The 12,655-nt window shown below is 43.9% G+C and overlaps 2 protein-coding genes across 6 annotated transcripts in view; one reads left to right on the plus strand and one right to left on the minus strand.

The window, feature by feature from the left end:
- The window catches only part of arhgef39 (Rho guanine nucleotide exchange factor 39), a 74,317-nt gene extending 64,120 nt beyond the window's left edge, over positions 1-10,197 (plus strand). For 3 of the 4 annotated variants that reach the window (XM_087999656.1, XM_087999659.1, XM_087999657.1), the window contains 4 exons: positions 1,182-1,280; positions 3,311-3,443; positions 3,588-3,691; positions 5,990-10,197. In XM_087999656.1, coding sequence (XP_087855782.1) covers positions 1,182-1,280; positions 3,311-3,443; positions 3,588-3,691; positions 5,990-6,047 — 394 coding nt within the window. In that variant the 3' untranslated portion in view covers positions 6,048-10,197. The remainder of the gene's footprint in view (positions 1-1,181; positions 1,281-3,310; positions 3,444-3,587; positions 3,692-5,989) is intronic. The other variant, XM_087999658.1, reaches the window with a different exon arrangement.
- Positions 10,198-10,768: 571 nt separating this feature from the next.
- Positions 10,769-12,655, minus strand: part of LOC122561491 (serine/threonine-protein kinase 33-like) — a 108,077-nt gene continuing 106,190 nt past the window's right edge. The window contains exons 12-13 of one of the 2 annotated variants that reach the window (XM_043713239.2): positions 12,440-12,646; positions 10,769-11,424 (exon numbers count right to left, since the gene is read on the minus strand). In XM_043713239.2, coding sequence (XP_043569174.1) covers positions 12,467-12,646 — 180 coding nt within the window. In that variant the 3' untranslated portion in view covers positions 10,769-11,424; positions 12,440-12,466. Of the gene's footprint in view, positions 11,428-12,439; positions 12,647-12,655 lie in introns of both variants that reach the window. The other variant, XM_043713238.2, reaches the window with a different exon arrangement.

The following is a 12,655-nucleotide window of genomic DNA, read 5'->3' on the forward strand; positions in this document are numbered from 1 at the left end:
AGAAATTATTGTATTTTTTCCCCATTTATAACTACATTATAAAATTAGTATTTGGTCTAAATGCTGTTTAACAGCTGCAACATGCAAGCTGTGGCAGCTTATCTTAATTGGGTTGACTCCCCTCTAGAGTACCTAGAATTTGGGTTTGAGATCCACATCAAGGAAGTTGTAATGATTAGCTGATCATTCACAGCCTTGCTGCTCTTGGATGGTCACTCACGTATACTGGTTGATGCCTTTCCCTACACTAGTCTGCTCCCCACCCCCCCTCAAATCCTGAAAGGAATTCACTGTGTGAATTCACTAAGTGGAGCAATACTATTTGGCACATTTCAGCTGCCACTGTCTTTCCCATGAGATAGTTGCAGTGACAGTCTCTTCCCCTATGAGATGCCTTTTTAAGTCTCTTTTATTGGCTGTGAATTTGAATCCTTCATGTTTCCAAGTTACCATCTTCCTCTCTGCATGCCAGAGTTAAATTTTGGAAGAGTAGGTGATGAACGATGTTTATTAATGGAGGGAAAGGAGGTCAAGTATGTCCCAAGATGTTGCTCATTAGCAATCATCTTCAGCAGGAGTTGTGTGGTGTGTACAAAATGAGTCACTTGTTGGGAAAGGGGCTACTGTGATCAACTTTGGTGGATCAGTTTGTTCCTTGTTTGTTCTCTGCATCATTCCAGGTATTTCTGTGTAGGAGCAATTTTCATTGGGCACCATCCAACCACCAGCTATCCTGTAAACTCCTCCCATCACTCCCACACTTGTTACTTCCTTCTGCTTATCTGAAAATCTGCAGGTCTAGTTTAGCCCAAAGATTGTCAGAGATGGTGCCAGTGATCCACCACTACGTGTAAACCTTGACTTTTCAGGAGCAATGTGAAGATCTTGTGTTCAGTGCTTGGTTACAGCCTTGGACTTTGTGTTTATCTGAACCCAGGGCTTTGCTCCTATTAGCCTTAATAGGCCAGTCTGAGCCACATTGGTAACTGCAATGCAGCTCTCCCCAGCAGGGGGCAATACTTGACAAGACCAGCCCACTGATAATTGCATTGCTGCCCACCCCTCTATCACAGAATGCCCAGTCATATGTCAGCAAGGAGTGCAGCCCAGGATACAAAACTTATAAAACAGATTTTAAAACTGGGCAGCTGATTGCAGTTTCATTATCTCTTCATTCTCAGGATGCGGTGGCCATGGCAAAGCTGGCAAATTATTGTCACGGAAACAGAAAATGGAGCAGGAGGAGGCCATTCAGCCCGAGGAGCCTGCTCCCTTATTCAGTATGATCATCGTTGATCATCCAACTCTGTACTCTGTTCCTGCTTTCTTCCCATTTCCTAAGAACTATATCTTAACTCCTTCTTGAAAACATTCCAAGTTTTGGCCTTGACCACATTCTGTGACAGAGAATTCAGCATGCTCCCCACTCTCTGGGTGAAGGAATTTCTCCTCATCTCAATCCTAAATGGCCTACCCCGTATCCTTAAGACTGTGATCCCCTGTCATTGGGAACACCCATCCTGCATTTACCCTGTCCAATCCTGTTAGAAATTTATAGATATCTATGAGATCCCTCATGATTCTAAACTCCAGTGACTCTCATCCTAACTGATCCAGTCTCTCTTCAAATGTCAGTCCTGCCCTCCCGCAAATCAGTCTCACAAAGGCCCTGGACAATTGCAGCGGGACATCACTGCTCCTGCACTCGAATCCTCTCTTGATGAAGGCCAACATACTGTTTACCACCTTCACTGCTTGCTACACCTGTGTGCATGCTTTCAGTGACTGATGTGTAAGGAGACCTCAAGATAATATGATGGAGATGTGAATTTGAATCCCACCATGATAGATGTCGACTATGTCTTATGGTGACAATGAATTTATTGTCAAATCGCTGTAAAAACCCACTAACAACTCACTGATGTCCTTCAGGTAAGAAAACTGCCATCCTTCCCTGGTCTGGCTAACATGTGACTCCAGACTCATGTGATTGACCAGTAATTGCTCTCTGACATATTGGAGCATGTCATCCAGTTGCAGCGATCACTAGAAAGTGGTTCACGAAGGCAGCTGACCACCATCGTCTTGAGGGCAACTATGGACAGGCAATAAAATGCTGGTTCAGTGAGCGATGCTCACAGCACATGAGTGAAGTTTTTAAAAAAGTAGTTGCAAGTGCTCACAAACAGCAATGATCAAGTATTGGTTTTTGTGATATTGATGGAGGGACAGATATTGACCCGACAGCTCCTCTCTGAAACAATGCCGTGAGATCTCTGCTCAAGTAGGCGGATGGGACCTCAGTTTAGCCTCTCAGCTGACTTGCAACATTTCATGCAAAGCAGTGACATCCTTCCAGTCCCAATCATCATCCAACCATCATCACAACATCTGACTAATTCATCTTAATAACTAGCTGGAATTACTGCATTTACCCTGCAAAACCAAGTGACTGCACTTCAAAAAATCATCATGTGATTGCATAGCCCTTAGTGAGATCCTGACAGTGTGCAGACTGACAATTCCATGACAATTCTCGAGTCTTTCCTATCATAAGGAAGTACAGAGTGAACAATACAATATTTCCATTGCACTGTATTCGAACAGAGGAGTCACTCCAGTATTGTAATAGATTCAGTCATAAGGGAAGGGTGACTGCCTTTCAGAGTGGACACCCAGTTCAGGAGTCAAATTTGAAGCATGTTTACTTGGACCTTCGGCCTATATAGGCTTTGTAATGGTGGGGACGGTCACCGCTGCTCACCATGTTGTATGAGCTAGCTGGACTCTTGGTAATCATCTGTTGCTAAGGTTGAGCCTGTTTTGTCTTATCTGGCAGAGAAAGCCCACAACATAGTCAAATAGGAAGAGGCTTTTGTCTTAAAAAAATGTCATTGACTGCATAATAGTAACTAGGTACAAGTCATGTTATTAAGGTAAATGTAATTACAAAGACCATGAGGGGGCTTTGATGCGTGTGTCTCCTTCAAGAACCAACTGTGCCTTTCCCCACCCAAGTCCTTGCTCCATTTTCAGATTGGATGGAGCTTAATGCAGTCTTCAGCATTAACCCTTTCAGAGCCATTACCTTACTCAGTCATCTCATCGCCTTGTGTGATTTGACCTTTCAAATTAAAGGTTCATGAACTGACGATGGCGTCCAAAACTGAATATGGTGACTGAATATATGCTACCTGAAACTTGCATTAAAATTGTCCTCAGCAGCCTATCGTGTGTTTGGCAGGATTCAGTAGGCAGAGATGAAGTATTGTTTACTGACTGGACTTTTCTACTCCTTGTCATCTCACAGACAGTTGAGGTCCCGGTCTGTCTTCGTACTGAGGAAGGATAATCTAGCAAGGAGACCCTTACGGTCGGACAGAAATACAACACCAGAGGAAACCTACCTGACCCCCTCACAAAGTGGAAACAAGAGAAGCTTGGTAAGAAGTCATTTCGGAGGTTGGAAGATACCAAAAGCTGCCGGTGCATTCATTGTCACCGAAGGGAGGTTGTGAGTAACTGAGTGGCACAGGCAGTGCAATATTAAAATTAATCTCCTTCTCCTCCTCCTCCTCTTGTGATAGAACAGTGACCAACGCCAGGTAAAGGACATGAATGCAAACAGCCAGCCGATACATGAAGGGACAGCAGTGAAGCGAATCCGACTGGAGACAAACTCCACAATGAGGTAGTGTGTTGGAAATCCAAGCTTTGTTTGAAAGTTTGTGTATCGCTGCACCGTATGCTGCTTTGCCCTTTCTCTGAAGATACTCTGACTGTTGTATTGATCCGACATCCCACTCATGAATTCTTGGTGCTCTTTTCAACTTGAAACAAATTCTTTGGATGAAAGGCTTTCTGAATTTTTAAGCATTTCAAGGCAATGTTGCGCTTTGTCAATATATCCACCAGATGTCTCCAAAATGCACAGATACACATTTCATCCATTATTAAGGTCCACAACACCGTCCCCACACTGTCACCCCTCACCGCCCCGACGCTGTCACCCCTCACCATCCCCACACTGTCACCCCTCACCGCCCCGACGCTGTCACCCCTCACCGCCCCCACACTGTCACCCCTCACCGCCCCGACGCTGTCACCCCTCACCGCCCCCACTCTGTCACTCGTAACTGCTCCCCGTTCCCGTGTATACCTATATCTCTAACATTAGCATACTTTCAGGCATGGATAGGGTGAGTGTACTGAGTCTTTTTCCCATGTGTAGGGAATCATGAACTACAGGGCATCAGTTTAATGTTTGAGGTGAAAGAATAAATGCAAATCCGTGGGGCAACGTTTTTATGCAAAGGGTGGTACACATATGGAATGAGCTGCCAGTGGAAGTGGTTGAGTAGGCTTCATTGACAACAATTAAAAGACATTTGGACAAATACATGGTTAGGAAAGATTTAGAAGCATGTGGGACAATTGCAGAGAAAAGAGGTAAGCGTGGATGGATATTTTGGTCGGCCTGGACCAGTTTGGGTCCAAGGGTTTGTCTCCATGCTGTGAGACTCTGAGTTAATGCCCTGCAACCAGTCGTTCCGCTGGATTTTGTTCTAGCGGCTTTAAGATGAGGTCCTCTTTGTGAGGCGAAGTGCATTGCTTCCATCCGGCCCAGAATTCCCCTCATTGACTTCTGCAACCCCATGGCTTGAGCTAACCCAGAGAGAGGCTGAGCCATTCTCTACCCAAAGACCCACGCAAAGTTGATCTCTCTCACCATCAGGGTGGTCTTAATGTGACTGCATTAGGATGGCAGGGGAAGGCTGTAATGTTGGATTCCTCAATGTTAGCAGCGGTGGAAGTTCACATGAATGGATGTGATGTCAGGCTAAGGTGATACCTTCCCCTACTCGGCACTCAATTAAAGCCCACAGGTGAGAAGTGGGAGATGGAGTGCAATGTGTGAAGGTGATCAGTCCTTTGGAGCCATTGGACACCGAATAACCAATGACTGGTAAACCAGACTAGATTAGATTCCCTACAGTGTGGAAACAGGCCCTTTGGCACAACCAGTCCACACCCACCCTCCGAAGAGTAACCCACCCAGACCCATTTCCCTCTGACTAATGCACCTAACACTCTGGGCAATTTTGCATGGCCAATTCACCTGACCCGCACATCTTTGGACTGTGGGAGGAAACCGGAGCACCCGGAGGAAACCCACGCAGACACTGGGAGAATGTGCAGACTCCACACACAGTCGCCCAGGTTGGAATTAAACCTAGGACCCTGGTGCTGTGAGGCAGCAGTGCTAGCCACTGTGCCGCCCAGATGAATCTCATTCCCTTGAGTCTCTCCTATTCCCAATGCACCCTGTTTTCGACTGGAATGTTGGCCCTTATTTCGAGGGGTGAGTGAAGTAGCAGAGTTGGGAAGTCTTACTGCACGAGGTGCTGGTGGAAGCACAGCTGGAGCAGTTTTGATGTCCCTTTATTGAAGGCAAGTTATCATTTCATTGGAAGCAAATCCGAGAAGGTTCGCTGGAATAATCCCTGGTGATGAAGGAATTGTCTCATCAGCAAAGATCAAATAGTCTGAGGCTCGGTTCGCTGTCTAAAGGAATTGAAAAGAAAGTGAAGTGATCTCATTGAAGCATTTAGGATTGTTCAGGGGATTGACAGGGTAAATGCTGAGATGACATTTCCCTTTACTGGACAGCATAATCTCAGAATAATTTAAAAGGAGGAATTCCTTCCCTCAGGGGGCAGCATGCCTTTGGGACTCCTTGCCACAGACAGCTGTAGGGGCAGAGGCCTTGCGTATATTTAAGGCTCAGGTTTCGATCAGTCGGAGAAATCACAGGTTTATGAGGAAAGTGGCTGTGAGGAATGTCAGATTGTCCATGATCCTGTTGAAGAGCAGAGCAGGCTCGAGGGGCCTAATGTTCCTACTTCCTGAGGTCTGATGTATTTTTAACAGTTTGCCTCACAGTTTTCTGAGTAATGTTTGCTAAGGAACGCCTCTCTGACTTTTCTAGGCACGAGGATGCTGGTCCCAGCGTGGAGCAGACGGGCACCAACTGTACCATTCTGTAACATGATTGTGGAGCAGCAAGGACTGACCTCCATCACGTGCGAGGAGGGCTTCTGTTTATTTTTGGAATTATAAGCATGCAATGGGTTCCTCACAATCATGATCACATGACAAGTTTGAAATAATAACGCAGAAGTTGAAAGCTGAATTGACGGCTTGGAAGGAACTGAAAAATTTGACCTGAGTCAACAGGAATCTACTGATTCCGATGCTTTTGTTTCTGGGACTCTGTACCCGATCCATGCCGGAAGGCTGAGAGGGAGTGAGGGGTAACCAGGCAGCTGGTCTTAATATCCGTGCTGTTTCCCTGTTCATTCCTGGCTGACCTGTCAGACTGGGCCTTGAGCACTGAGCGTTTCAGGGCTCTCTGATGTTTGCTTCGTTGCTGCCTGGTTGAATCTCTCCTGCCCGGATATCTGGGAGGAGCTGTGTACTGTGCTGCTGCTTTGCTGCTGGTTACACCCAAAAAAGGGAAAGAAGAACGTTTCTGTCACCCATTTAAGCAATGTCCCAGTTAACAGGAATTTGGATGGCCGGGCTGCATTTCCCATGCACCCTCCCAGTTACAAGCATGAATCAATTTGGTTATGAAAGGGTATAAGGTGTATAGCATCCCATTGAACTTGGAGATGAGTAGTCTGGAAATCGGGGAACATTTGGGTCTTGAAATCAGGTCAAACATGCTCCACATGGAGAATGATGTGCTGAGACTATAATCAGAAGTTGGTGTGGTATTACTTGTCTATTTTATGCCAATAAGCTGTCGTTGAACATTACGCTTTTGCTCCCACCTTTGCAGAATTGGAGTCGAACCATTGACAATAGTTTTGAAGAGAAAGTCAAGTGAAGTATTGGCTAGCTTCAATTTGCTGTCATATCACGGGGTTATATGCTCATCCCATACCGAGCTTTTCGGGTTTCCTGACCTGCATTTACAGCACTTCAACAGTAGCATTTACTCAATTACTGGAAGCTTTTTCAAGTGAAGCTTTTGATTAATTACTTGACATTGTCATCGTGTAGCCTCTGACTGTTCTGTTGAGGAACTAATTCAAACATTTGGAAAAAAGAGTTTGGTTTGTCCCATTGAAAATGCCAAATGTACTTGTATTTAATAAGCAGTCTCTAAGTGTCCATTCTGAGAGCCAGGGTAAATACTCGTCAATCGCCACACACAAGTCTTAATTAATGGAGTAATTGCTTTATGTGCTGTCAATTTTCGCACCGATTTTATTCATCCTAATTGTATAATGATCCTGCCTCAGTGATTGTCAGAATAATGAATAATTTGCAAAGCATAATAATGGCTAATAAATTTACATTAAATGTTTAATAATCTTTTGGCTAAGAATTTTTGCAACAGGAGAACCCTTTACATTCAGCAAGATTTTATTGAGTCATTTGCGACTTGTTCAAACCGTATTTTGGGAAGTGTAATTCCATCTCCTGCCTTTGTTCTTATAAACTGAACAGGTAAAATGGATCAAGCCTTGAGAAAGTTCAATGCTGAATAGCTGGTTTTGTTGTAATTACTTGATCAACGTTAATGTCTTCCAGCTGGTCATGTTGCTAGGCTGGTACAGTCTCCAGAACAAACAGAAAAGTCTATTGGTTGCGATGCTTCGATAAAATTGCATATTTCTATACAACCAGTATGGTACTGTTATGCACGAAGGAAGCAAGGAATAAACCAGGAAACTCCAGGTCAGTCAGTCAGTATCAAAATTTCAGAAGCAGTTCTGTGAGACAGGATTAATCTGCACTTGGAGAGGCAGGGATTAATCAAGACCAGTCAGCACGGTTTTGTTAAGGGGACGTCATGTCTGATCAACTTGATTACCTTTTTGAAAAGTACAATCAGGCATATAGATGAGATGCGTACATTCAACATTGTCCACTTGGACTTAAGCAAGGCTTTTGACGAGGTCCCGCATGGGAAACTGATAGTGAAGGTAAGACCTCTTGGGATCTAAGGAGTTGTGGCCAATTGGATCCAGAATTGACTGAGTGGCAGGAAGCAGAGGGTGATGGTTATTTTTAAGACTTGAACCCTGAGTTCTGCAGGGTTCCATTGGGATCAGTGTTGGGGGCACTTGCTGTTTGTGATTCAAACTGAAACGTTAACTCTGATTTCTCTTCACCGATGTTTGCAGACCTGCTGAACTTTTCTGGCAACTTCTGTTTTGGTTTCTGGTTTACAGCATCCGCAGTTATTTCGGTTTTTATTGAATCTCGGCATGTCAATCAGTAAGTTTGCAGATGATACCAAAATTAGTGGGATGCCTTAGATTACTGGAGAATATAGCTGGAATGATCTGTGGTAAATGAAATTCAATCTGCATAAGTGTGAGGTTTGGCAAGACACAGAAAGCAAGGGAATACACAGTGAATGGTCAGACTCTAGGAAGTAATGAAGATTAGAGGGACCTTGCTGTGTATGTAGAGCAGTCCCTTACGGTATTGGGACAATCGATACTGTGATTAAGAAAGCATGTGGAATACTTGACTTTACTGGCCAAGACAGAGAACAATTCTGTTCTCCCTCCTACAGAAAGGATATTGTGAAACTTGGAAGGGTTCAGAAAAGATTTACCAAGGATGTTGCCAGGTTTGGAGGCTTTGAGCTATAGGGAGAGGCTGAATAGGCTGGGGCTGTTTTCCCTGGAATGTCAGAGGCTGAGGGGTGACCTTCTAGAGATTTACAAAATCACAAGGGTCATGGATGGGGTAAATAGACAAGGTTGTTTCCCTGTGGTGGGGGAGTCCAAAACTAGACAGCATAGGTTTAAGGTGAGAGGAAAAAGATTTAAAAGGGACCAAAGGAGCAGCTTTTTCAAGCAAAGGATGGTGCGTGTATGGAATGAGCTGTCAGAGGAAGTGGTGGAGGCTGGTACAATTGCAACATTTAAAAGGACTCTGGATGGGTATGTGAATAGGAAGGGTTTGTAGGGATTTGGGCCGGGTGCTGGCAGGTGGGACTAGATTGTGTTGGGATATCTGGTCGGCATGGACAAGTTGGACCAAAGGGTCTGTTTCCATGCTGTACATCTCTATGACTCTTTAACTGGAAGAACAGGGAGGTGATGCTGGAACTGTATAAAATGTTGGTTAGGCCATAGCCAAAATATTGTGTGCAGTTCTGTAATGCACATCATAGGTAGCATGTGATCACACTGGACAGGGTGCAGAGGAGACCTACCAGGATGTCGCCTGAGCTGGGGAATTTATTATGAACAGAAATTGGATAGACTGGGGTTGTTTCCCTTAGAGTTGAGGAGGCACATCATTGAGATGTTTAAAATCATGAGGGGCCTAGATAGAGTCAATGGGAAGAAGCACTTCCCCTTGGTGGGGGTGAGGTCAATGATAGGGGCATAGATTTAATGTAAGGGATAGGAAGTTTAGAGGATATATTTTTTGCACTGAGAATGATGGGAGTCTGGAGGTCAATATCTGGAAGGGTAGTAGAGATAGAAAAAATTTAGACGTACACTTCAGATACCAACGCCTACAAGACTATGGGCCAAGTGCTGGGAAATGGCATTAGAATAAGCGAGATGGTAGTTTTTGACTGGCACAGACTCAATGGGCAGAAGGGCATATTTCTGTGTTGTAGACCTCAGTGACACTATGGCTGCGAGTGCATTAATCACTAAAGTGATTGAGTTTGAAGAGTTTGCAACCAACATTTCTAATTGTAATACAGCTCAATGTGCTTCATGTGCTAACTCCTTCTACCTAAGTGGTAGGCGATGGATAAGTGGCATTATCACTGGAATATTAGTCCAGAGACCCAGGTAATGTTCTGGGAACACAGTTTCACATCCCACCTCGGCAGGTGGTGGAATTTGAATTCAATAAATATCTGAAATAAAGAATCTAATGCTGACCTTAAATCCATTGTCGATTGGGATGGTAAATCTTTCCCTAAGAATTTGTATTAGAGAATCTGTATGGCACGGTGGCTCAGTGGTTAGCACTTACTGTTGCCTCACAGCACCAGGGACCCAGGTTCCATTCCAGCCTTGGGCAACTGACTGTGTGGAGTTTGCACATTCTCCCCGTGTGGGTTTCCTCCTGTTGCTCCAGTTTCCTCCCACGGTCCAAAGATGTGCAGATCAGGTGAATTGGCCATTCTAAATTGCCCGTAGTGTTAAGTGCATTAGTCAGAGGGGAATGGGTCTGGGTGGGTTACTCATCGGAGGGTTGGTGTAGATTTGTTGGGCCGAAGGGCCTGTTTTCCACACTAGGGAATCTAATCTAATGGTGCTGTGAGTGACGACTTGTAAACTTTTCACTGAACTCGTGTGTGTACATGTGAAAATAAAACTATTTGAAATTCTCTCTCTCTTTCTGTCCAAATTTTCTTTCCTGCTGTTTCTCTCTCAGTGCCTGATTTAATATTGAAATCACCTGCTCTGATGTACACTTCTTAGTCCTCGCATGGTCACTTTGATTAAGACAATAGAGATTTTTACTCTTGTTCAGCCAGGTTTGCAGGTTTCCAGTGGCACTCAGGAGTGAGTGAAAGGCATTGAAGTGTTTGATCAGCTCCAGTCGTATTGAATGATGGGGTAGTCTCGATGGGCTGAATGGCCTATTCCTAGCTCCCAAAAATCCTGGTTTCCATTGCTGCGTTGAGACTGACTCGCACTTTCAACAACCTGACAATCAAAAAGTGTGAAACCCAGATGGGGCAAGTATTGCTAATGGGCAGATACTTTGCAGAGAAAAATCTGACCCTCCAGCATCTATTCATTCATCATTTGATATGTACAAGTTGAATACTTTGTTTATCTACATAAGTGAGATCACACTTCAAAAACGATGCTCTGTGAAGTATGTTTGGGAAACCTCAGGGTATGATGAAGTGATGTCTAAGTCTTTTTGATCTTTCCCTTGTCTTTCAGCAATTGCATCTTAATCTTGAAACCGTATCGTGGAAAACTCAATCACGTGTGTTTTTTTTTGGTGCAGGGAGATTTTCATATCTAAAATGCTACTTCAATTTAATACCAAAAACTAGCAACATCCTTTTAATTTTCTCACCGTTTAATAGTAATATTGTTTCAAATTGTGCAATGCGGCACACAATTGTAGATTAGGTTAGCATTCAATTCATCTAATTGTAACATATTTTCAGGATTTCAAATGTTTAAGTGTGACAAGAATCATAAAGCCAAATACGATTAACAGTAAATAAAACATTGTTTCATTGAACAGTTGCTTTCCAAAATAAGAAGACAAGTTGCTACAGAGAATAATTATTTCTTTCGGTTGCAGGGTGGCCTCATGCTGAGCTTGAAGCAGGTTTCACACTTGAAGAGCTGGTTGTAAGCTGGCAACTGGGGAGATCAATAGGGTTTCGACCTATTGCAGCTACTGGAGATGGTGCCAGAGAGAACAAAGGGGGGCAGTGGAGGGGGGAATAAAAACAATGAGGATTAGATACTGAAATGACAATATGGAATGTGAGACACTTTTAATAAATGTTTAATTATTCCCTCCCGACAGTCATTGTGGTCTACATACAGCACAAAGACAGCTCACCACTACCTTCTCAAGGGCAGCTAGGGACGGGCAATAAATACTGGGCCCAGCCAGCAACACCTACGTCCCATGAGTAAATTAAAACAAAAAATCTTATAAGACCTTCCACATCGATTTGGACTTCGGGGGAAGATTTGGAACACCAGGTGGAAATGCTTGGAAAATCTGTCAGCATCTGTTGAGGGGAGACTTATTGTTTGTGACATGTCAACTTACTTAAACACTGACTTCCATTCTCAGGCATTCCGCTATAACACATGTTTTGTTAACACGAATCGATATAACACAATCGACGAATTGGGGACGCTGTTTCTAAAGCGTGAAGTTTTAAAGTGTGTGTTGGTTATAACGTGATTCCAGCCCCATTAGTTTAAATGGTGCTGCTGTTACATGTTTTTCTTACAACATGGGATTACACGAGAATGGAACTGCCGTGTTAAAGCAGAACTGACTGGATGTGCAGAATTTTGTGATCTTTTGGTTTGTGGATCAAAATGCAGGCATGTTTTAAGCAGTGGAAATGTGGAAAATAGCAAAATCTTTTTCTGCTTCTAGTGATGTAAAAATTACCCAGGAGGTGCAGCTCAGAATCAGAAAAACCACCAGACTGAAGGGAGTTTCTCTGAAGGTACAGCACCCAAATGTATTTTCTTTTGTGCTCTCCCCCACTGTGATTATGAAAAAAAAGGTGCCACCTTATCTGGTGATGGATGCTGAGCTCTCTTTTCAAGGCTGACATTCCAGTTGAGTAAACGTTGTGCTGTGAGATGATTTTAGTGCTGAAACATTGAAAGTTCTGCCTCCTGCAAAGATTTTAACAGACATCTGCTGTTCTCTAGAGTACCTGATAATGGGCTTCCTCAATGAAGAGTTATCTTTTCAGCAGAGAAGTCTGAGTGGCTACTTTGTTAAATATTCCTGGATTCACTGCCGATTCGGACATCCGTCGGCCTTTTCTATTGAACGCCAGATGATGTTTTGATGCGAAAGTAGCCGGCAATGGTGCAATGTCAATCGAATGGCGTTTTTGTCTCGCACCTGCACCTGTTGGCTGAAAGCA

The sequence above is a fragment of the Chiloscyllium plagiosum genome, unplaced genomic scaffold, assembly GCF_037043375.1.
Source record: "Chiloscyllium plagiosum isolate Xiang-an unplaced genomic scaffold, Cpla_swu_hap1 HiC_scaffold_23, whole genome shotgun sequence".
NCBI classification, from domain to species: domain Eukaryota; kingdom Metazoa; phylum Chordata; class Chondrichthyes; order Orectolobiformes; family Hemiscylliidae; genus Chiloscyllium; species Chiloscyllium plagiosum.